The sequence below is a fragment of the Zootoca vivipara genome, chromosome 11, assembly GCF_963506605.1.
Source record: "Zootoca vivipara chromosome 11, rZooViv1.1, whole genome shotgun sequence".
In the NCBI taxonomy this organism is placed as follows: Eukaryota; Metazoa; Chordata; class Lepidosauria; order Squamata; family Lacertidae; genus Zootoca; species Zootoca vivipara.
In genome coordinates, this window is record NC_083286.1 from 46,429,028 (window position 1) to 46,453,167 (window position 24,140).

The following is a 24,140-nucleotide window of genomic DNA, read 5'->3' on the forward strand; positions in this document are numbered from 1 at the left end:
CTGGGGAATCCCTGACACTCCAGTGCCCTCCCACTGCCGAAATGCTTTAAAAAGAGCATTCCCTTTCATAAGCGGTATATGACTCACCTGGGATTTACCAGAAACTGGACGGCTGTTATCCAGCCTAAGCCATCCATCTACTCCATCTCTGAACACAGTCACACTGTGCCAGTTACCCAGCTTCACTTTGTTCTCGCTTGTAATTACTGCAATTCCAGAACCACAGTTGAACCTGACAACAGGACAACAGGACAACCTCTCAGGAAATGACCGAACTTAACTCACCCTAAAGGATCTTCCCTCAAGACAGCGCCCCGCTTCTTTTTAACATTCAAAAGCAGTGTATGAGAGCCAAACACATGGCTCACATTTATCTCTTCATAACAACTAAGTATATATTTTAAAACAACACACTAAGTGGTCTCCCATCCAAATTAGTAACCAGGTTCACACCTATTTAGCTTTGATGATGCAATCTTCTCTCGTACCCCAAGGCTGTTCACTGGACGCTTATATCTAACCTTCTTTCTTTTATTATGGATAGAGAGGGAGAAAGAAAGAGTTTTCTTTAATCTCTTTCCTTTCCCCATAGAGAGGACCTTGAGCTTTTCACATCCTCTGGCTACAGACAGGAAAATATATCACATATATAAACAAGAAACCAACACATTTCAAAAATGGCTTTGGAGATGCACGGGTTTAGAATCTGACTTACTGCTATCACAATAATTTATCTTGGGAATTCTCCTGGCTCCCTGGTGAGAGGTAGGCCTGTACTATTAATGCTGGTTTTCTTTATATGAAACTCAAGCTGCTGGTGAGCTGACTGACAAGGAAATGTTCTCTTTCCCCCTTTGCTTGGCATCCATCACTTGGGTGTGATTAAAAGAAAATAAGAAGTAGGTTTCTGAGAGATCACTGCCTGCACCCTTATCCTTGCAACATATCTCATTCGCAGAGATGTCCTCCTGAAAAGAATCTAGCCTGTATATGCTCAAAACAGGCAACATCAGCAACATTGCCCATGCCAATTGCAACTCCTTTGTGGCACTCTGGAAGTCCGAAAAGGGAGTGGGAGCCTGTTTTCTCTTCCCCCCTCTCAGTTATTAAAAACATCTCTGCTTGGTTGCCTCCAGGCAATGTGTACCCAACCAGGGGCAGCCAGGAGAGTAGCTAAATAGGAGCTTGGCCAAGGCATCACCTGAGGAGTTCTCTCCAAAGCTTCACTAAGGATATATAACAATGTTTGTTGTACAGACATGGAGCCAAACTACCAAAGTCCCACTGGCATCGTTCTGTAGTTCTTACCTGAACTGAACGCTTCGTCTGATGACTGCCACGGACATGAAGTCCCCACGCCCATGTTCATTCTCTCCGCAGTACAGAAGCAAACCATCTTCCGCTTCAGCCTGGGAATATAGAAGCACGCAAAAATATAAGTGAGGTCAGCCCAAGTTGTTCTATTCATTTGTTGTTTATTCCAAAACTCTTCTAAATTGCTCATCTAAATTGATCTGAGCAACTGCCACTTGAGGTAGGTTAGGCAACACCAAAGGGAATTCCACAGCCGAGAAAGGATTTGAGCTTGGTCACAAGCCCAGTTCTTCTAGCCACCACAGCATAGTGACAGCTCAGTCACATCTCATATTTGCACCGGGAGCTCAGTTTTGCTTCCATTAACTCCCCACGAATGCAAATAAGATGTCCCAGTCTCTAAGCAGTGGAATTCCCTCTCCGCAGAGACACACCTGGCCCTTTCATTAAGTAGTTTTTGTCAGATTCTGAGCACTCACCTCTTTCCCCCTAGCATTTGATGCTTGTGATAAATATTTGAGAACTCACTCTTGTTATTTTTACGGCAATATGCTTTAACTGTTTTCAGTACAGTATTTTAATATTGTTATAACCTGCCCTGAGACCCCATGGTAAAGGGCAAATAAGAAGCTGATTAAATCATCATCATCATCATCATCATCATTGTATCATAGCAATTGGACAATCACACCCCAGCCTAGATGCTCCAGCAGAATCACGGTCTCTTCTGTGGCATCGAAGTCAACAACAAGTGGAGCAGATTAAAGGTAAAGTGGCCCCTGACCATCAGGGTCCGTCGTGTCCGACTCTGGGGTTGTGGCGCTCATCTCGCTCTATAGGCCAAGGGAGCCGGCGTTTGTCCGCAGACAGCTTCCGGGTCATGTGGCCAGCATGACAAAGCCGCTTCTGGTGAACCAGAGCAGTGCACAGAAATGGCGTTTACCTTCCCGCCGGAGCGGTACCTATTTACTGTATCTACTTGCACTTTGACGTGCTTTCGAACTGCTAGGTGGGCAGGAGCTGGGACCGAGCAACGGGAGCTCACCCCGTCGCAGGGATTCGAACCGCCGACCTTCTGATCAGCAAGCCCTAGACTCTGTGGTTTAACCCACAGCGCCACCTGGGTTTAACTTTAACTGAAGAGGCTTTGTTCACTAGGTTTCTTTAAAACCCAGTCTTGGTTTGCCTATTGCTGAACTAACAATTGTGCTAGGTCATACAACTCTCCAGCCTGAGCTTCTGGAGAAGCTATTCAGGTTGCTACCTGATTTTCCCTTAGTGGAACCTGAACTTTTCTTTGCTTGACTCCCTCTATGTGGAATCACATCACCAAGGCGGCTTCTTGTGCAAAAACTGTTGGGAAAGTCCAGTGGAGGTTGCTTTCCTATTTCACTCATGTTTTGAGTCTCCTTGAGAGAATGCTAACATGGCCTCAAATGGCTTCCAGCACAAATAAATTAGCAAAATTTTATAAAAATGAATCAAAGAATTGTTGGAAATGTAATAATGAGGTGGGCGATTATTTTCATTGCTGGTGGGGATGTAAAAAAATTAATAAATTTTGGAGAGAAATATATGAGGAGATGAAAAGACTGTTAAAAATCACCTTCAGAAAAAAACCAGAGTATTTTTTATTAAGCTTGTTACCCGAGAATATACCTGAAAATAGGAAAAATGTTTTTCTTTATGCATGCGCAGCGGCAAGACTTTTAATTGGTCAAAAATGGAAAAAAGAGGAGGTACCCACGGTTCAAGAATGGCAGGTGAAACTAATAGAATTCATTAATCTGGCAAGAATGACTGCAATAATCAGAAACATATCTAAACAGAAATCTCTAATGGAATGGGAATGTGTAGAAGTTTATTTTAGGAAAAAGAATATAAAACTGAGTTAGCGATTTGTTGGGATTAGAGCCACACGGGGATATACTTATATTTATATTGATATTTTGTAGGGGAATTATAAGGATGGATAAAGTTAGATTTAGCAGAGGAATAACAAAAGGGTAAAGCAAGTAATAGGAGAATTTTAATTGGAGTGTATTGATGGTTTTATTGTAGAATTGTAGATTTGTATTTGTTGTTTGTTTGTTTGTCTTTTTTTGCTTATAGGTTTGTATTGTTTGTTTTTTGATTTGTTGTTCTTTTAAGACGAGAAATAAAGTTTATTTTTATTTTTTAAAAAAATGGCTTCCAGCACAATATTCTACCTGTTCTAGTTTGATACAATTTCTCCATTCAGCTTCAGAAATTTCTTTCTTTCTCAAGAAGCACGAGGAGCGCCAAGCCACTGTTTCACAGCTCTCCTATATTTCATTCTTTAAAAAGATCAAAAACCTTGCTGCTTCAGGAGAAGGGGTGCTTTGCAAAACTTTCCTGTTGACTATTCTTCGCAGGAGTCAAAATGTAACCCATTATTTAAAAGGGCTTTGTGGATTCAAGGTCATACACACTTACCCGAAATTCGAGAGTAATTTGGAAAATCTGGTAGGAATTTTTCAGAGGTTCAAAGGTCATGTATGAGTAGCCAAAGAACTGAGGATACTGAATACTAACATCTGGAAGACAGCAATAAGAACACATTGCTTAGCAGTTCACCTCCAAATAAAATTGACACATTTAAGAATTAGAAAAGGCATTTTCTATTGAAATTTTCTTTCTCAGCCACATCTGACAGTCTGGCTCTGCCTTCCCTTTAGCCTTTCACAGCCTTAGGTTTTGAAGAACCCACACCAGCTAACGCCCCAAAGAGTAAATGTGTGCTCTCTCCATAGATTTTTCTATAGCTCACCACCTGCCCATAACCCCTTTCCAACTGTTCCCTGTATGTCCACTAGTGCTAAACCAAACAAACAGGATGCTCCTTTGCAAATCTCCCCTGGTAAAAACAACTTGCAGAGCATACACCGCAAATGCTAAAGTAAACCAACCTTCTGAGCAACCCTCTCCTCCTTTGCCAAGGTTGCAGTGGCAACGAGAACCACTCCGCTCGTAATCATTGACACAGAAGCTGTCAGTAGAGCAGATGGTTTCATCGCAGGACAGGTCAGATTGCCGCACCACCGAAGCTCCATTGTTCCACCTGGTGGCCTTGGCAGTAATGCTGGTTGCTGTGGTGGTACGTGGCGGCAGAGTTGTTGTTGTAGGGGAACTAATAGGAGAGGAAGCCGATGAAAGCAGTCTAGAAAGAAGCCTTGCATTAGTCTCCTGCGTGAGCTTGGTTTCAACCAAAAACTTCCTGTTGCCACCTTTGATAGCAGGAAGTGGTTTGAGCTGATGGAAGACAGAAAGGTAAAAGTAAGTTTAGCATAATTAACTGCAGATTTTGGTTTAGTTTGGGTAGAATCAAGTACAGTGGTACCTCGGTTCTCGAACGTAATCCGTTCTGGAAGACCGCTCGACTTCCGAAACGTTCAAAAACCAAGGCGCAAGTTCAACTGAGAAAAATTGAAAATCACACAGCAAAAGCTGTTTGACTTCCTAGGTGCATTAAAAAATGGAAGCATTTACTTCCGGATTTTCGGCATTTGAAAACTGAAATGTTTGGCTTCTGAGACGCTTGAAAACCCAGGTACCACTGTATACACTTCCAGGGTACTGTATACTAAATACATTACTTCTGGTAAATGAGCCACCATAGCCACTAGAGGGCCATGAAAATTTGTGTCCTAGGCTTTTTAGACTCGTCTACCCATGTACTATCTGGATCCCCCCCCCAGCTCTCCTACCCCTCTATATCCACTTCCTACAAACTGTGCATAATTTTATACAGCATTATAATGCCCTTTCTTACTCACCTTCTTCTAAACTAAATAACTCCAAATGTCATAACCTTTCCTTGTAGGGGAAGTCGCTCCAGAGACTTGATTACATTACCTTTTCTGCACTTGTCTCAGCTCTACAGCATCCTTTTTGAGATGCAACAAACAAAAACGATACACAGGATTCCAAGTGTGGTCATGCCACAGACTTGTGCACAGGCCTTGTGATACTGGCATCTTTATTTTGATCTGTTGCCTAATTATACCTGGCATGAAATCTGTTGTTTCCCGACCACTCACAGCTGCCATACAGCAGGCAAAAAACACAAAATTATTTCAGTTGATATAAACAAAAAGGGATCAGGGAAGTTGAGACCTCATTTGTTTACATGTAAAAGTAAAATATTTTGCCCCAGAGCTCATCACTTTCCACTGACTGACACAGAACCGCAATGACCATTTTAATGCCCAGTCATCCAGATTGGAAGGATCCTTTTGAAAAACGTTGTTGTTGTTGTTGTTGCTGCTGCTGCTGCTGCTGCTGCTGCTGTTTTTTGCATGCAAGATGAAGTCAAGAGCCCCAGAGAGCCATGGAGTGGAATGGGAGCAGTGTTTTCTCAAGAACCCTTTTTAAAGCAAGTTTTAGGGCAGAATTGCATCTGCTGCCCCATTGATGCATGAGAAGCAGAAAAGCTGGCCAGGATTTAGTCAAACTGAGATCATGGGCCAGTGTGAAGATTATTCACGTTGTATGGCTGGCTGCGCTGGGGTGGCCTTTCTAGAGTGTGGAAAGCAAAAAGTCTGGCCCAGCCTTAGTTGAGCTGAGATTACTTACCAGTGTGAAGAAGATACAGTGGTACCTCGGGTTACGAACTTAATTCGTTCTGGAAGTCCGTTCTTAACCCGTAGCATTCTTAACCTGAGGCACCCATTCTCTACATAGCCTCCCGCGGCCCTGGAAGCGGATTGCATTTGTATCCCGGGGCAAAGTTCGCAACCCGGGGCACCTACTTTCAGATTTGTGGAGTTCGTAATCCGAAGCGTTCCTAAGTAGGATGGTAACCCGAGGATGGTAACCCGAGGTACCACTGTACAAGAATTATGGCTAGCGGCTCTCAGCCAGTTTCGTGAGTCTCCATGCACCCTGATTAGCCTCAAAAATACCATGATACCCCAAAATAATGGAAAACTGTTTCTGCAGGTGTCTCCCCCCTGAATCTAACAGAGAAAAACTGAACTTCTGTGAGAAAAAGAAGGGGCAAGATGAAGCAAACCAGTATAACATTTGGATGTGTTGGAGAGATCAAAATGAGGCTACCCTTCAGCATTTGAGCCCCCTTCTTCTTCCACTTATTATTGCTTCACTCTGATTTTGCTGGCAGGTTTCTTTTTGTCCTGGGGATTCCTAGAGCTCAGCTTGGCTGTTTGCCTTCTCTTTGCGAGAAGAAGCAATGTCTTGCTTTGAGCATGCTTCACCTCCAGTTTTTGAAGCTGTTCCTGACTTTCCTCTCTCTCTCTTTCTTTCTTTTATTTTGAGCCTGCTTTTTTGAGCCAGAAGACTGGTCCCACGAACAGTTTTGGCTAGATACAGTTACATAGGCTTTGATTATCTTTAAAAACCCTTTCCCCTTTGTTTTCTGCATTCCCCTGCGAGGCTAAGACGTCACTATTCCAGTTTTCAAAACCTTTCCCCTCTATTTTCACCAGAACTAATTGGACCACTCCAAATCCTATACGTACACTGGATCCTGCATTCATCTTCCTCAGACTTCCCCCCTTTCTCTACATTTTGTGACAAAGACCCATGGCCAGGCAGCTCTACATGTCCTGCAAAAAGCAGGCTCCCCAACTGCATGCACAGAGCCTGCATGTACAGAGTAGGGTCTTCACAGTCCTTCTGCTGCACTCAAACAGGCTCTTCTCCACACATCCAGTGAACACACATTGTGTCTGAAAAAGGTTATGGCTTCATGTGATCACAGGAGGAAGCAAAAGGAGTCAGTGAGACCAAAGCAAATGAAGACATACAGCGGGGTGGGAAAACTCAGGCTAGGAGTTATCTGTCTCTTGGAACTGTTGCTCCATCCCTTAACAGCCCTAAACAGCACCCTTCTCGAGTGCTTTTGCATGGAAAGAATGATGGAACAAAGATAAGAATCTTTGGCCCACCCACTTTTGCCTCCGGCCATGCCCACCAGTGGCATGTGGCCCACAGAAGGTTGTCCCTTGGGGAAATGCGGCCCTCGGGACAAAAAATGTTCCTGACCCCCAACATACAGAGAAAGACCTATTACATCATCAGAATATCCATGAGCTTAAACATTTTTACCCTATATTTTTCAGACCTAAACACTTTAACCTCCCCGCAAAATATTTTGAGGTACCTAAACACCAGAGTGGCACTTTTAGCTTTACCTCGTCAATGTAAATATCGTAGTCTGAATCATCGATGTCAGCTCCTTCGTCGTCTCCAAGTCCAGATTCTGTAATGTAACGATGACCATAGCTTCCACTCCCTAACTCTTCCGGGCCTGCAAAGACAAAGTTGGTATAGCCACACACACATATTGTTTCAGTCACATTTTGTCGTTTAGCCCTTTGGTCGCGTCTGACTCTTCGTGACCCAATGGACCAGAGCACGCCAGGCTACGTAAAATAGAACAATGTGGTTAAAGGGTCCTGAAGGCGGGGCGAAACTAGGCTTTATTTCACCCGGGTCAAAGACCCAGTTTGGCACACACACCCCACTTGCATTTGCGCACACACACACACACATATCACAGCCCTATTCCGTGTCAGTAGACCTACTACTATTCCGTGTCAGTAGTCCTATCTGGGCATTCCTCCTTATGCAATTCCATTCACATGAGAGGGGAGAGAAGAGCCACACTTTTTTGCTCCACCCCTTCTGTCACGTACCTGTTGCCTCAGTGCTCCCAGTGTAATTTAGATCCCTGATCAGGCAGGGTAGTAATTCACACGGGGAGACTGCAGGCAAAGAGCAGGCTCACCTTAAGACCTTTCCTCTCCGATGCATGGAAGGCAGTGATGGGGGTGCAGCTGGCAGAGATGTGATAAGTAAAGTAATTAAGATTTTATTGTACTACCCAAAGGCAACTCCCAATTTTCACGGAGGTGACGTTCCAAGGCATCGCACATTTAAGTGAAATCATACATATATGAAACACCATTGAAAAAGCCTCCCACCCTGTTTTGTGGTATTTCTGTGACATTTCTGGGTCCCTTCTGGGTTTGATGCAATGGGGTTGTGCACAAAATGGTCGCTGCCTGTATAGTGGTACCTCGGTTTACAAAATTAATCCATTCCGGAAGTCCGTTCTTAAACCAAAGCCATTCTTAAACCGAGGCACACTTTCCCTAATGAGGCCTCCCACCACCGGTGTCCTTCCACCGTTTGGCTTCCGTTCGTAGACTGAGGTAAAGTTCGCTAACCGGGACACTCAGTGGCGTAGTAATATGGGGGCGGGGGGGCACCAGACACCAGGCTGGGTGGGGGGCAGCAGGCTGGACAGGGTTGACGACCTCCGACGGCCGACGGCGTGCGATGCCACCATGGAGGAGAAGCCCCGACGCAACCGAGGCTGCCTCACTCCGCGTCTTGCTCGCAGGGTTTGTCGCGGCACCGCGGCGCATGCCTCCTGTGCGCGCAAGCGCTGCGCGTCATGATGCATGTGTCATGCGCCGTGTGTCATGCCTCATGCATCGTGACGCATGGCGCATGCACCCGGCGGGGTGCCTTCACGTTTGCTGCCCCAGGCAGCCAGGCGGCTAGCTACGCCGCTGGGGACACTACTTCTGGTTTTGTGGAGTTCTTATACTGAATAGTTCATAAACAGGGCTGTTCTTAAACCGAGGTACCACTGTATATCAAAACAAAGCCTCTGCATACGCCATCAGAACCATATATTTTAAGAGAGACTGTAAATGGGGTGCCTCCACAACTACATACAATGTATTTCTAGTTAGACCTCCGAATCTCCCTTGGAATTTACGGCAATTTTTTCCCTAATTCCCTCTTCCTGATCTTTCTTGCCACCAGTGCAGAGGGCCGCATTATCAGTCGCTGATGTCTTAAGAGTTGCTCAGCAGCAACAGAGCCATCTCTGCTGAAGAGAGACTGGCAGAGACGATGGGACCGCGACCACAGCTCCACTCTAGAATCATAGAGTCATAGAATCCTAGAGCTGGAAGAATTGAGCAACATCTGTTGGAGGTGTAACCAGGAAATCGGAACCCACATACATATGTGGTGGAATTGTAAACAAATTAAGGTGTTTTGGGAAACAATTTATAGGGAATTAAAGAAAATTCTGAGATATCCGATCAAGAAGTGCCCCAAATTGCTCCTTTTAGGAATGTTGCCTGAAGATGTCAACCCCAGAGATAGATGCTGTATAAGCTATGCCGTAACTGCCGCAAGAGTGTTAATTGCAAAAAATTGGAAAACCGCTTCCGTCCCAACAAAAGAAGATTGGCAAAAGAAACTCTATAATTATTATAATCTGGCCATAAAATATGAAGAAATTAAAGGAATAAAAGAGGACGATTCAAAAAATAATTGGAAAGCATTTATAGATTATATGCAAACTAAGGTAGAGAACCTAAACCCTATCTCCAATGTCTAAAGGTTCTATCTTTTTTTAAAGAAATATAAAGTATCAATTGTAGTAGGATAAGAGAGATTGAGCTAGGAAACTTGATGGATGAGAAGAATGATATGAATTTATTGTAAATATTAAAGTAAGGTATGTATATTAAGAACGAAAAGGAAGATAAATGGGATTAGTTCAGACCAGGTTGTGAAGTCGCAGGGGAGGGGGGGTGGGAGGATGGGCGGGGGGGTGATGAGGGGAAAAACAAGATAACTGCAACATTGTTATGGTTGTAATTTGTTTTTTTTATTATTGATTTTGACTGATTGTATTTGTTGTGACATAAAATAAAGTTTGTTTTAATTTTTTAAAAAAAGAATCCTAGAGCTGGAAGAGACCACAAGGGCCATCCAGTCCAACCCCCTGCCGAGCAGGAAACACCATCAAAGCAATCTTGACATACGCCTGTCAAGCCTCTGCTTAAAGACCTCCAAAGAAGGAGACTCCACCACACTCCTTGGTAGCAAATTCCATTGCCGAACAGCTCTTACTGTCAGGAAGTTCTTTCTACTAATGTTTAGGTGGAATCTTCTTTCTTGTAGTTTGAATCCATTGCCGTGTCACATGACACGGAATAGGTCACTTGTGAGAATGTCATGAAGGAGACAGGACATAATCACCACACTACCAACATTGTTGTTCTTATTATTCCCCTACCCTCCTATGGTCTCCACTGGTCAAAAACGGTTTTGCAGTGCTTCAGATCCTTGCAGAACCTGTTACAACCAGGGGTAGCTAGCAAGGTAGGTAGCTCTCCAAATTTTGATCAACTCCAAAATCTCATAATCCCATATGATCAGGGTTAAGAGGAGATGATGTCTAGACTTGCTGGTGAAGGGTTGGTACAGTGGAACCTCGGGTTAAGTACTGTCCTCCTTGTGAATGCTTTGGGTAACGAGCTCCGCTAACCTGCAAGTAGATGCCCCTACTTGCGAACTTTGCCCTGGGATGCGAGTGGAAGTCGCGCGCCAGCGGCGCAGCAACAGCGGGAGGCCCCATGTTAAGAATGGTTTCGGCTTAAGAATGGACCTCCGGTACGAATTAAGTTCATAACCGGAGGTACCACTGTATTCAATTTAATTACAATGATGATAAGTTGGAAAACATGGACCCACAGTCAGAAAAGGTTTTCATCTTACTTCTCCAAGCCTCTGGGAAAAGTTTCAGCTGCAAAGAATACATCGACTCTTTATGTTGTTAGCTGAAGAGTTTTTTTATTAAAGGCAAGCAATGATGCAGCTGGTAAGTGTCATGGCCATGTGTTTTTACAGTCTCCTCCTATTTTGGTGTCTTCACACATGAAGATGAAGCTATCTAACCCCCTGCAGTGTTTTCAGCCCTTTGTGTTCTTTCATTTCCTCCGTCGGATCATGTCATGTAACGCAACAGTGTCATAAAATAGCACTGTCTCTCTAAGCAAGCAGGGATATTTGTAAAAGGCTCTACTATTATTCCCGGAGCGAGAATGAGATGAAGTTTTATGCAACTGATGAAGTGCTCTCCAGATCATAACAGGCAACTGATCAATTAACTGTTAAAGTAATGGTGTTTCTAGAAATCCAAAAAAAGTGGGCGACAGCTGTTAAGGGCATGCAGTATTTCATTTACAAAGTCTTGATCTTGCAATGACCTGACACCAACTTAAGATGTCCTACCATCTTTGTAATCCTGCGCCCGTAATTAATTGAAAACCCTGCAGGGGAGACATCGAGAAAGGAAGCCTCTCTCCAAATAATGAAGGATTAGGTTATAGCAAATCAACCCTGTTAAAATAAATAGGAAGCTGAAAAAACCTCGGGCTAATGCTACGGTAATTAGGTGGCAACTGAGTATTGATCAACAGCTTACAATGCCTTTTCATGAAGCGGCCAATGTCACAAGCTTACACCACTTACATCTGGGAAATCATTGCGTTTTAAGTCTACACAAGGTAGCTTTGCTTAATGGCTAAAACTAAGCAGAAAGACCAGCCTCTTCTACTCGTTGATGGTTCATTTACTGGCCTTGACAGGGGGAAGAAGCCAGATGTTCTGCTTTGCTTTCAGAGGACATAGAATCACAGACTTGTTGGAAGGGGTTGGAAGGGACCACCTAGTAGTCCAACGCACTGCAATGCAGCTGTCCCATACGGGGATCAAACCTGCAACCTTGGCATTATCAGCAGCATGCTCTAACCAACTGAGCTATCTGGTAATGATTAACTTAAACGTCAAAAAACCAAACAACCATCACCAAATACTGCTTACCCCACCAAAACAAAAGCAGAGGCTAGGGGCTTCTACATTGCAAAGACCTCTGGGCAAATGCAACGTTCAGAGATATGTTGCACAAACACACACATAGTCCCCGAAACCCAGCTATCTAGAATCAGTGACGGAAGACAGCTTCTTCCTTCCTTATAATCAAGTTTCCATGAGCTGCTTGTTACTATTCCCTACAGGAGTGAACGGCAACTATGCTTCTCTCTAGAAAGTAAATGTATGGATGAACATGGAGATACAACTCAGAATGAGTTAAATGCCCCTCTTGCACACAGTGACTTTGTGATTCCAGCCTTTGAGAATAAAACCTGTTTCTCCATAGCCCCAAGTGGCTTATTTCTAAGTTACACGAGCAAGGGGGAAATGGTCAGAAGTAGCAAAACACATACCCCACACACAAGGCACACTCAAACACTTGGGCCCAGGCTACCTGAGAGATTGCCTCTCCCTCTTCAAACCTGCCCGGGTGCTAAGATCCTCAGTTGAGAGCGGGACTGCTTTCATATTATAGAATTTTCTCCCAGGAGAAATAAGATTGGCTCCCTCTTTGCTATCCTTTCGCTATCCTGTTCAGGTCTTTGAAAACGAAGGAGCAGACCATGTCGATCACTGGGCTGCTGTCAGGGCAAAAAAGTATTTTAATTTTAGGCTTTGGTGTACTTTAGCTATTGTTCTGAGCTAGTTTGCTTTCATTACTTTGTGCTTAGAATGCTATTTTTAAATGTTGGAAGCCACCCTGAATCCCAACTGGGGAGAAAATAATAAATACCTAACAGAAGAAATAAATATATGAATAAACATATCCAAGAGATGCCAATGCATGTTGGCTCCCCACCGACAGCAGCTGCCTAAAATTAAGCTCAGGTGTGATGAAAGAATGTGAGTCTAGAGAAGCAGAGGAATGACTGGGGCGGATTCTGCTTCATAAGCAACAGAAGAAGCTGAGGATGGTCCAAACGAAGAGAAACAGCCTGGGTGCAAGAGGAGGAACAAAAAAAGAAAAGAAAAACTGGAAAAAGAAGATTGTAATAATTGTTAGTTGGCTTTTAGAAAAGGATAGGAACGATAGCTTGTCCTCAATCCATGATGAATCAGGGGGCTTAGATTCAAGAGCAGAGACCAAGAGTGGCTACAAGCCCTGTTTCTTAACATGGGAGGGAACTGAGAACTACTCATAGGTTGTGGTCCTGTGAAGAACACCACAACACTCCATTTCTCTCCCCCGCCACACACACAACAAAGCAATCTAGTTATTCAGGCAGCATAGTCAGATTGCATGGTTCAAGATAGCTCTGGGCCCAGATTGCAGCAGACTGATGGGAGAGATCTGGCAGGTTCCCTCTAGTTCAGGCACCCCCAAACTCGGCCCTCCAGATCATCCCTCTACAACTCCCATCATCCCTCGCTAACAGGACCAGTGGTCAGGGATGATGGGAATTGTAGTCCCAAAACATCTGGAGGGCCGAGTTTGGGGATGCCTGCTCTAGTTCATGGGCCGCCACTATACAAGCACCTAACGGAAAGTGACTTTTTATATATCATACATATCAATATCATTGTTGTTAAGCACAATTATTATTGTTATTGTGATAAGCTATAACTGAGCTTCTGTGTTAAGAGGAGCCAATCATTCCCAAAGCAGCAGAGGAAAAGACATCTATCTTTGGATACAGAAGGATTTGGAAAATTTATGTCTAAAGATAAACAGGATGTGGGAAGAGCGTGTGTCCAGCAACAAAGACAGATGACCTTCCGTGAGGAACTCCAGACTACAAATTCCATGGAGCAGATTGTACCTGGAAGAGGTTTCCATAAACATTCTGTTAGGAAGTTAAATTTAAACCCAAGAAACTTCAACGAGTACCATAATTCTAAAGATTCTGCACAACTTGCAACGAAGCTGTCCCACTGGGACCAAGGAATGAAGGCCAAGACCACAGGAGATGAAAGAGGCTGGCATGAAAAGGAAGTTTGGATTAAAAAATAGCACTGCTAACAAAACCCACCCCAACAGAATTCAGGTTTAACCTTGCAAGTCTGATAATTCAGAATACTGCTCTCTTCCCCAAACCTACCATGGTTTTTAATGAATCCTTCTGCTCAGCTTCACCCTGAACCTGCTGCCAGTTCTCTCATTTTTTGTCCACACAGACAAACAAGAAATGGCACCCCCGTCAAAACTCCCCACTCCTCCATGAACTTCTCTGTGTTTTGATGCCATTACGTCAGGGCTGGCCCTAGCTATTTCCTGGCTGCAATGAAGGACAAGATGACGGCTCCCTTGGTTCCATGTCCGTATACCATTTAAAGCACTCTGACACCACTTTAACAGCCATGGCTTTCCCCCCAAAGAGTCCTGGGAGCTAAGGGTGATGACCTCTGTACTTCTCAGCACCCTCAACAAACTGCAGTTCCCAGGTTTCTCCATGACTGTTAAAGTGTACAGTGGAATCTCGGTTTGCGAACGCCTCATTCGTACATTTCAGTTCTCGAACACCAAAAACCGGGAAGTAAATGCTTCCATTTTCGAATGTTTTTCGGAACCCAAACATGCAACGCAGCTTCCGCTGAGTACAAGAAGCTCCAGAAAGGCTTCCAGACAGGCTTCCAGAAAGGATTTCGTTCGAGAACCGAGGTACAACTCTATAGTACAGATTTGACCTCACTTCCTACACAGGTGATGGGACAGCATCTTTCATTGCATACCAGCTGACGGTGCAGAGGGTGAGCCAAATGACACACACCATTCAGTTCTCCAACCCTTCTCCCTGCCTGAAGAATCTGCCACTTTGAAGAGCCTGTGTCCCTCTGTCTAATGGTAGGGCTGGCCATGCACTACAGGTGACTTTCCTCACACCAAACAAAGACACCCAGTGACGTGAAGTGGGGTAGGGAAACAACCAGAATAGAGTCACCAGAGGGACCCGGGGTAAGCTGTATAAGAATGGACTGCTGGTTTTGGTAGCAGGTAGCTATACTTCAAGGGACACAGGTGGCACTGTGGGTTACACCACAGAGCCTAGGGCTTGCTGATCAGAAGGTCGACGGTTCGATTCCTCATGACAGGGTGAGCTCCCATTGCTCGGTCCCTGCTCCTGCCAACCTAGCAGTTCGAAAGCACGTCAAAGTGCAAGTAGATAAATAGGTACCAGTCCGGCGGGAAGGTAAACAGCATTTCTGTGTGCTGCTCTGGTTTGCCAGAAGCGGCTTAGTCATGCTGGCCACATGACCTGGACACTGTACGCCGACTCCCTCGGCCAGTAAAGCGAGATGAACGCCACAACCCCAGAGTGGTCCGCGACTGAACCTAATGGTCAGGGGTCCCTTTACCTAGCTATACTTCACATAGCTTTTATTTCTGCTCTTGCATCCTCAAAGAGTGTGGGGTTTTTCAAGATTCAAGGCATGGAGGCAGGATAGCTAAAGGCTGAAGAGACGACAACCCTCGCGCGCACACACACACACAACAACAACAACAATAAAAGAGTCCAATGTTCACTCTACAACATCTGATCAAAAAACGGATGCAAACTGGCTCATCCCTCAGTCAGTGCTCAAAGTTGTGCAAGCACCGCCAACCTTCTAGCGCAGCATTACAGATTTACTTTGGTCTTTTTCTGTAGTCGTTTTTAAATTGTGCATGCAATATATACAATTCTATTTTAAAGAACTGCAGGAGAAAGTGAGTAACAGGGCTGTTTGTGTTTCTTCTCCCTAAGATGCTTGCTTATCAATTCTGTATGTAGCTTCTATAAAACAAAAAAAATGAGAATTCTGTGGTTGCAAGGGAGCAGAGTGAGGCTGTTTTTTAGCCTGGGGCTTCCTTTAATTGCACCCATGGCTTGACTTTTACAGAATTCTGGAAGCTGCCAACCTCCAGGTAGTCGGTGAGGCCAGACTGAAGGAGCAAAGGAACAGGGAAGAAGGGGCTGCCTTTAAAAAAATACCGTCAGTGGCTAAAGAGAGTTCTCCGCCACCGTGAATATTTTAAGTGCCAAACAATCAAAGAAGGATATTCTACTCACTGAACATTCTGATAGTGTCACTGGGAGTACTAGGCAGGCTGGATCCATATGAATTGGCCGCTCGGACTGCAAACTGGTACTTGTTGTTTGGAGTGAGGCCCTTCAGAACCATGGAGTCCATTTGGATCTGCTCTCTAATTACTGTCCAATTGGCGTCGAGATCAGGTCTGATTAAGATGAGCAAAGAAGACACAAGGTATAATTCAAATCAGCCAAGTCAATCAGCTGACGCCAAATACAATATTTGCAAATGTTAATAAATTTACCGAACTTGTCATTCTAAGTGGAATTACAGTTATGAAATCTGACTGCTGTAGATGTACTGGTGTCTCCTGGATGTTCTGATTTTAAGTAAACATCACACATTAAATCCCACGAGCAATTCCATTGCCATTTCATGTCAAAATAGAAAAAAACCCAGACAGTGAACATTTCCTATAAGCTACCAAATATGATGGTAAAATACTGCATACCATTGCATGCCACCTATTGCCAAGTATGAAATACTGAAATCAAACCTCATTGGATATTTTTTGTACCCAGGTTCAAAGTGTAAAAATGATCTGCTGTGACTTATGATACAGGCGTGTACAGTTCTGTATCTACAGAAATATGTACTTTGATCCATTCTGCCTACCAGAACAGAAATGTTGTATTTGCCAGTGAACGTCTGTTCTTCTCAAAGAAAGGAGGATAGCTAGCATGGGGATTAGGGTCCTTGGGTCTTGGAAACAGCCTCCAGCTGCTGTGTGCAGAGGAGGGAGAGACCTCTCTCCTCAACTCCCAGACCCTTCATTCCAACGAGAAGTGTCAAAATAAGAGAACTCTAAAAATGAACAAATTCCTACCATGGAGGCAAAAAGATTAAGCACAACCTCCAAGGGATGCCATGTTGCAAAGTTGTGGCAGCTCACAGTCACATAACCTTAGAACTAAGAATGCTGAGGTTGCCAGGAAGAGTCTCTTTCATCCCCCACATGCCTGGGTGAACAGGAACGCTTTTAACTTTCTCCTGAATGTCAGTAGTGTGCAAAAGAGGGATACACACACCTTGCCAAGGAGGCCATGCCACTAATGGGGAGCCATCACTAAGAAGGCCCTGCCATGGGTCAATACCAACCAGGCTATGTGGGGTATTCCCAGGAAGAGACAGAAGCGAAACCACACAGAGAAATTGTGTAATTAGAAATGGGAATGGAAGATACAGAACTGGGTGTGAACTAACGAATACATACTAAGTAAAGAACGGTGGAGGGCACTAGGAGAAGGGGACGACAGAGGACAAGATGGTTGGACAGTGTTCTCGAAGCTACGAACATGAGTTTGACCAAATTGCGGGAGGCAGTGCAAGACAGGAGTGCCTGGCGTGCTATGGTCCATGGGGTCACGAAGAGTCGGACACGACTAAACGACTAAACAACAACAAAGAACGGTGGAACATTATTTTAATATAGGATCACAGCAGAGAGACAAAGACGGAAAGACTTATTATTGTTTAATATGGAGGAATGATTGTTGAAGTTATTGGAGAGAAAGTTGATTGATTAGACAAAATTATTGCTGACATTTATTAATAATAATTAGAGAAGCTCTCATGGACTTTTTGTTTAAAAAGGAAAATGAATTAATCAATTTAGGTTGAAGACTGGGAAAATATTGCCTAACACAGGGGTCAGCAAACTTTTTCAGCAGGGGGCCGGTCCACTGTCCCTCAGACCTTGGGGGGGGGGTGGCCGGACTATATTTTGGAAAAAAATATGAACGAATTCCTATGCCCCACAAATAACCCAGAGATGCATTTTAAATAAAAGGACACATTCTACTCATGTAAAAACACGCAGATTCCCAGACCGTCTGCAGGCCGGATTTAGAAGGTGATTGGGCCGCATCCGGCCCCCGGGCCTTAGTTTGGGAACCCCTGGCCTAACAGAAAGTAGATCAGCTAGGTGTCATTCTAGAGCAGGGTTCTGCCACAAGTGGCCAATGGGGGTTGTTTAAAGGGCCCCCCGACCCAAGCTGCCCAGTCGGCAAGTCCCTGCGTGCTGTGCTAAACCAGCGCAGCACGGAGCGGGGACTCACTTACAAGGTGCCGGAAATCGCGTCTGCACATGCGCAGATGCCGAAAATTGTGATCTGGCCCACGGAGCGATCTCCACGGAAGTGAACTGGCCCAAGCAAGGTAAACCTTGCCAACCCCTGTTCTAGAGTGAATATTTTGAATCATTTCTTTTATGCAACAAACAGACGGAAAATTAGAAGTCCCTTTTTGTTTTCCTTCTGATCTTCACTTTTCTTTTGGATTTGAATATTTTTATTTTCCTTTGGCGGCTTATTTTCTTTCTCTCCTTGCTTTTGTTTATATTTAGATCAGTTTCTTTTCTTTTATTGTATCATGAAAAAGCTTTAATAAAATTTTATTTAAAAAAGCAGCAGCAGTTGGGAGATGTTAATGGGGGGAAATGCAGGGGGGAGTGGCATATCAGGAACCCAGCTGCAATGCTGAACACTTGGCATTGCAAGGGCAGCCCAGCAGGAGGGGCTATACTGTCTTCTATGGGGCATCTCGCATGCTGTTTTGCGTGGACAGGCGGAGTCCCCCAACCCCCCGGCGACCCGCTGAGCGGAATAAAGACGCAGGACAACGTGCTATGGGATTCAAATTGGCCACAACTTTATTAAGATTCAGATGTAGGGAGACCTTGGCTCAGGCATTGGGCGTTATCCTTCCCAGTCCCCAGCCAGGGTTCTGGGAGGCTTCAGGGTTATCTACATGTATGGGGGTTGGGGCTGGCTCTGGAGAACATATGTTCAAGCAGAGAGAGCCCGCCCGCCCCCATTCGCCGCCGCTGGAAGGGGGTAGTGATGACGCCTATTGGCATGGTCAAGGCTTCCCCCAATACCCCGCTCTTGTTGCCACAAAGGGGGTGAGGTCTCCACCTCACGCCCCTCCCTCTAGGAAAATCGCCAAAGAATTCCGCCCAAGGCCTGACACCGCCAAAGTTGTGACGTATTGCTACGGGAAAGGCAAAACCTGCCAATGCAGGAAAATTCATTTCCGGCCCTTCAACAGCGGCCTTGACGTAGCAGCGCCTGTGAACCTGTAGAGAAACGGTTAACCTGCAAAAGAACATGAATGAAGGGGGTGGAGGGTGGGAGAAGCTCTGGAACCGACTGGTGCTTGGAGGCAAGATTCAAATTCTCTTGGGTGAGCCGGACAGTCCCTCCCCTTACCTGGCCATCCCCTGGCAACACCTCCCCAGGCAGGATTGGACGCTGGGCTTGGGTAGGCGGAGACCCCTGGCATCCTACCTGGGAAGGCGATGCCAGCCCCAAACTACCAGGGAGTCACCCTCTAGGATCAGGGGGCTGCGCACATCCACACAAAAGTCGCCCCCCCCATTGATGTGTGGAGCAGTCATTATGGGGTGGGGAGGCAAGCAGGAGAGCATCCCACATCATCCCACTGAAGTCTTTCCAGTTGAAGTGCCTGAAAATAACAAGGACTGAAATGACATCTAAAGGAAAAATAAAGCTGCAGTGCATCCCATATCCTTGTAATATTTATGGCAGGAAACAACCTCCAAGGTTAAGATCTACTATTGTTTATATGCAGAACAAGCTGCAAACAACTCTGGCAGTATTCTAATGAAAACAACAGTCCAAGGCAAGCAGTCTGTGTATTCCTTATTTATTTGGAGCCTAGCAGGGGCTGCCAAAATTCTTTTATCGGCCAGTATCACTCGAGGGTCACTTCAGCTGAGCAAGAAGGGTGGACACAGCGATAAAGACAGAACAATTTGGAACTTGGTCAGTACGCTGTGAACTGGAGAAACCAAATTCTCTGGTCACAGGAGACCAAAAAAGAAAAAAACCCTCTACACAACAGCCCAAGGAAGAATGACTCAACTCTAAAATATTGTCTTGTCTTAAACCTCTGTGCCGGTTATAAGAAAATAAATTTTCTCCAGACATGTTGCTTCCCCCATCTAAGAAGAAAAAGATGGCCTAATGATGTGCACCTACCTGAACACTCAACTTTTTATACAAACTGAGGGCCTCCACAATGTCTACTAATTAAGAGCATCTGTTCACTTTTCTTTGTTTAACAGCAGTGTTCGTTTTTATAGGTGGATGTTTCCCCCCCCCACTCTTTAATACAGTTTCTTCTTAAAATGGCATTCTACATACAACGCCAACTGCTCATGGGACAGGAAGGAAACAGATAACTGAAGGCAATCTGTGGTCACAGATTGGGGGGCACAAAAATGCAGTTCTTCTCAATCCAGATTCCTTCATGCATGTCCTCAATGTGCTGATTCCAATCTAGATTGACTCTAGATCCTGCTGTCCACAAGGGTGGGCCTGGTTACTTGATACACGTTTGAACACTCTCCCCTTGATTAGGTGATCCATGCCTATTTCTCCTTGCACATGCCCCAGCTGCACGAAAGAGGAAGCGGTGATGGCGATCTTGGTATATGCCCCCCCCCATGTCACTGGGCAGATGTGGATACAACTCACATTGCTGGGAGCACCAAATCATTTTTCATCTGTTTTCAAAAGGGCACACTGCGAAATAATGCAAATCAATCTCCCATCAGCTTTTGCTTTCGGAATGAAGCCAGTTTCTCATAAGGTGCTTTTCAGGGGCAAAAGCTATGCAGTTGATCTAGATAGTCTGTGGGCTACGTAGAAAACACAAGTGCAGTGGTACCTTGGTTTAAGAACAGCTTATTTTATGAACAACTTGGATTAAAAATGCTGCAAACCCGGGAGCAGGTGTTTTGGTTTGTAAACTTTGCCTTGGAATGAGAACATGTTCCGCTTCCTGTTGAGTGTGTTCCATTTCTAAATCGAGTCCCTCACTGCTATGGGAAAGCACGCCTTGGTTTAAGAACGCTTTGGTGTTAGAACGGACTTCCGGAACGGATTAAGTTTGTAAACCAAGGTACCACTGTATGTGGTTTACTTTGATTCTAGAATAAAATGTGTGAATGCAGTCTCATTTTAAGCTGCTGTTTGATTTCTCTCTCTCTCTCTCTCTCTCTCTCTCTCTCTCTCTCTCTCTCTCTATATATATATATATATATATATATATATATATATATATATATATGCACCAAACAGCCTATAAAGCTTTAAGGCCAAAACACTATAATACAGCATCTTAAGAAGCCCCAGTGAACAAATCATCCAGAAGGCTTTGAGGAACAATTTCAGCTCTCAATGGCCTTGATAGAAATTCTGTAACAGTGTTGAAGCGCCAACTACAAATATATGAACCACTACATACCAAGCACCTGCAAGTGTATCTGAGAGGAGAATTGTATATTGTACCATTTTATCTTACACGTACCATCTGCTTTTCCCCTTTGCAACCATTCCTTCTGATTAATGTCCAACCGAATTTGGAAAGAGGTTCTCCCCCCCCCCCGATGCAAAAGTGCAATGTTTAGACTTCTTTCTTCCTCCTTTTGGAAATGTGGGAGAATAACTTTCCTGTAAAAACATCTGCTAGCAATCTGAAATATATAATTCTCAAGTCCATAATGCAGGGCTTACGCTTAGCTGAACCAACAAGCCCAGCTTGGGGAGGGCTGTGTTCTTGCACCTCTTTGAATCCTGGTAATTAGCTAGATGCCAGTAACGGTGAATTCACAATTATGAAAAATACTCTATGGTGCAATTCACAGAATGTTACAAATTACACATTCCCATGTTTTATTAGGCCTGTTTCTCCAAAGTTGGGCAAAGAAGATGGAAATTATGCTAACAATGTCAGCATCCATCTCATCTTACAGTTTCCTTTCATTTCCATCAATCTTCATATAGCTTAAAGAGTACATATGTACATTTCAGCCCTCATCCTATTTGTCTTCCCAGAATGTCAGTAGGGTATAGTATTTTCTGAACAAAGACCCAAAGTGGGGGGGGGAGAATCATGGCTTTACAGGGTGTGAGCCCAGACTTCCCAAGCCTAATTCTGATAACCTGTCTCTGCTGCTTTACTAGGGTACAGTTCTAAACCTAGAAGTCCAATTAAGTTCAGCAGGACTTGCTTCAGTAGACATGTGTAAGGTTGTAGCAGGTTGCACTACACATAAAAGAAATCTAAAATTCATATGTAGCAAAAAAGCACATATGCTATCACAGTCATGAATGCACATGTGTCTACCACGTCTCTTCTTCTTTGGCGATCACTCGTAGCTGGGTAAAATTGTCTTCCATAAACACAGTTTTAAAAGTGAGTCTGTAAGTGACTGTGGAGGCCAATTCTGGATCCACACGTCGTTCCACAGTGGGGGTCATAGGTTTCTGGGCAGGAGTTGATCACGGTGTGGATTTGCCAAGTGTGTCTTCCTCTTAGCATGTTTCTCCTTTTCGTCCTGAGTTCGAGTATCTTCAAAGACCATGGCACCTTTGGTAAAGGTGTTCTCCAACTGAAGCACTCGCAGGCCAGTGTTTCCCAGTTGTCAGTGTTTATGCTGCTTGCTTTTTTTCTTTTTTCTTTTTGCCTTGAGAGAGTCCTTAAACCTCTTTTGTTGACCACCAGCATTACACTTTCCATTTTTAAGTTCGGAATAGAGTAGTTGCTTTGGAAGACAATAATCAGACATCTGCACATCATGACCAGTCCAACCAAGTTGATGTTGAACAATCATTGCTTCAACACTGGTGAACTTTGCTTCTTCCAGTACACTGGCATTAGCTTGCCTGTCCTCCCAAGTGATGTGTAAATTTTTTCGGAGACACTGTTGATGGAATCTTTCGAGGAGCTGCAGATGGCGTTTGTAAGTGGTCCATGTTTCACAAGCGTACAGTAAGGTTGGTAGTACAATAGCTTTGTAAACAAGCATTTTGGTTTCCCTGCGAATGTCCCGATCCTCAAACGTGTCTACATTACAACTAAGCTGTATACAAATCTTGTGAAATAAAAATAAATTACAAATCATGCAGCTCTGCTTAAGGATCTGTTTGCATATGCTCCCTATCAATGGACATGAAGCACTTGCATGCTTAGGAGTTTCATATGTACATCAGAATGGACATGAAACTGCAGAAGATGCAAATGTTTCCAGACCTTATTCTAATAGAGAAAATTTCAGAACCTCCCTCCCTCTCTCTCTCTCTCTCTCTCACACACACACACACACACATCCACGCAACCCTTCATCTCCCACCATCCTGTTCATATCCCATTCTATGGGTACTTAACTGTCTCTTTGTCTCAGCCATTATGTGCCTTGTGTTTTTAAAAGGGGGGTTTCAGGACAACTGATTTAATGCTACAGTGCACAATGAATTTCTGGATGGCAGGGTAACAATTTTGGGGGGTCAAAGATACAGGATCCACATGAAACCCAGTCTAATCCCTACAGACCACCAAAAGCCATGAGTTGCACAACGGAATTATGTCAGTGCAGTAAAACACGTTTAATTTACAGTTTCTTGGCTTCCAAATCAGGATGCAGTCTTGGGTCATGGGAAAACACAAGTTTCAGAATGGGGTTACATACACACAGGGATAATTTGGAAACCACTTAGGTAAAGTCATTTGCAGAACTAAAATGTATTAAGCTGACTTGAATATATCTAAATTGATAGCAGAGAAAACTGCACAAAAGCCCTAAAACCCCTCTTAGGAACAGAACGGGGACAAGCATTTAGAAGTGATTTACTAGCGTTCTGCGTGGTACAGATAATAAACATAATTTTTTAAAAAATAAAAAACAAGTCAGAACGAAATATCTTAATTCAAATGGAGAATATTTAACTTGCTTTAAGATGGCAAATGTTGTACACATATAAACCAAGAATGAAATACATAGAGATAGAGATAGATAGATATTTTCAGCATGAATGGCTCATGGATATAGCAAAATGGTTAGGACATTTCCAAACTGGATAGAAAGCTGAAATTTGTCCAAGGTAACCTAATTACTATGTAAGTCTGAACCTCGGATAATTTTGCATCTAATAGTCAAATGCACAATAACAGCCAGCACTTTAGTAGGGAACAAGGCAATATAGATATACAATGGAATACAGGTGCGTATGTGGGGGAGTTCCCTGTTTCACACAGCTGATTGATGCTTCAGACTGGGA

General features: G+C 44.1%; 1 protein-coding gene across 2 annotated transcripts in view; it reads right to left on the minus strand.

The window, feature by feature from the left end:
* EGFLAM (EGF like, fibronectin type III and laminin G domains) overlaps positions 1-24,140 on the minus strand; it is a 110,527-nt gene that overhangs the window by 38,455 nt on the left and 47,932 nt on the right. For both annotated transcript variants that reach the window (XM_060280316.1, XM_035100773.2), the window contains 6 exons: positions 16,035-16,201; positions 7,491-7,606; positions 4,245-4,587; positions 3,772-3,872; positions 1,309-1,409; positions 88-232 (listed from right to left, as the gene is read on the minus strand). In XM_060280316.1, coding sequence (XP_060136299.1) covers positions 88-232; positions 1,309-1,409; positions 3,772-3,872; positions 4,245-4,587; positions 7,491-7,606; positions 16,035-16,201 — 973 coding nt within the window. The remainder of the gene's footprint in view (positions 1-87; positions 233-1,308; positions 1,410-3,771; positions 3,873-4,244; positions 4,588-7,490; positions 7,607-16,034; positions 16,202-24,140) is intronic.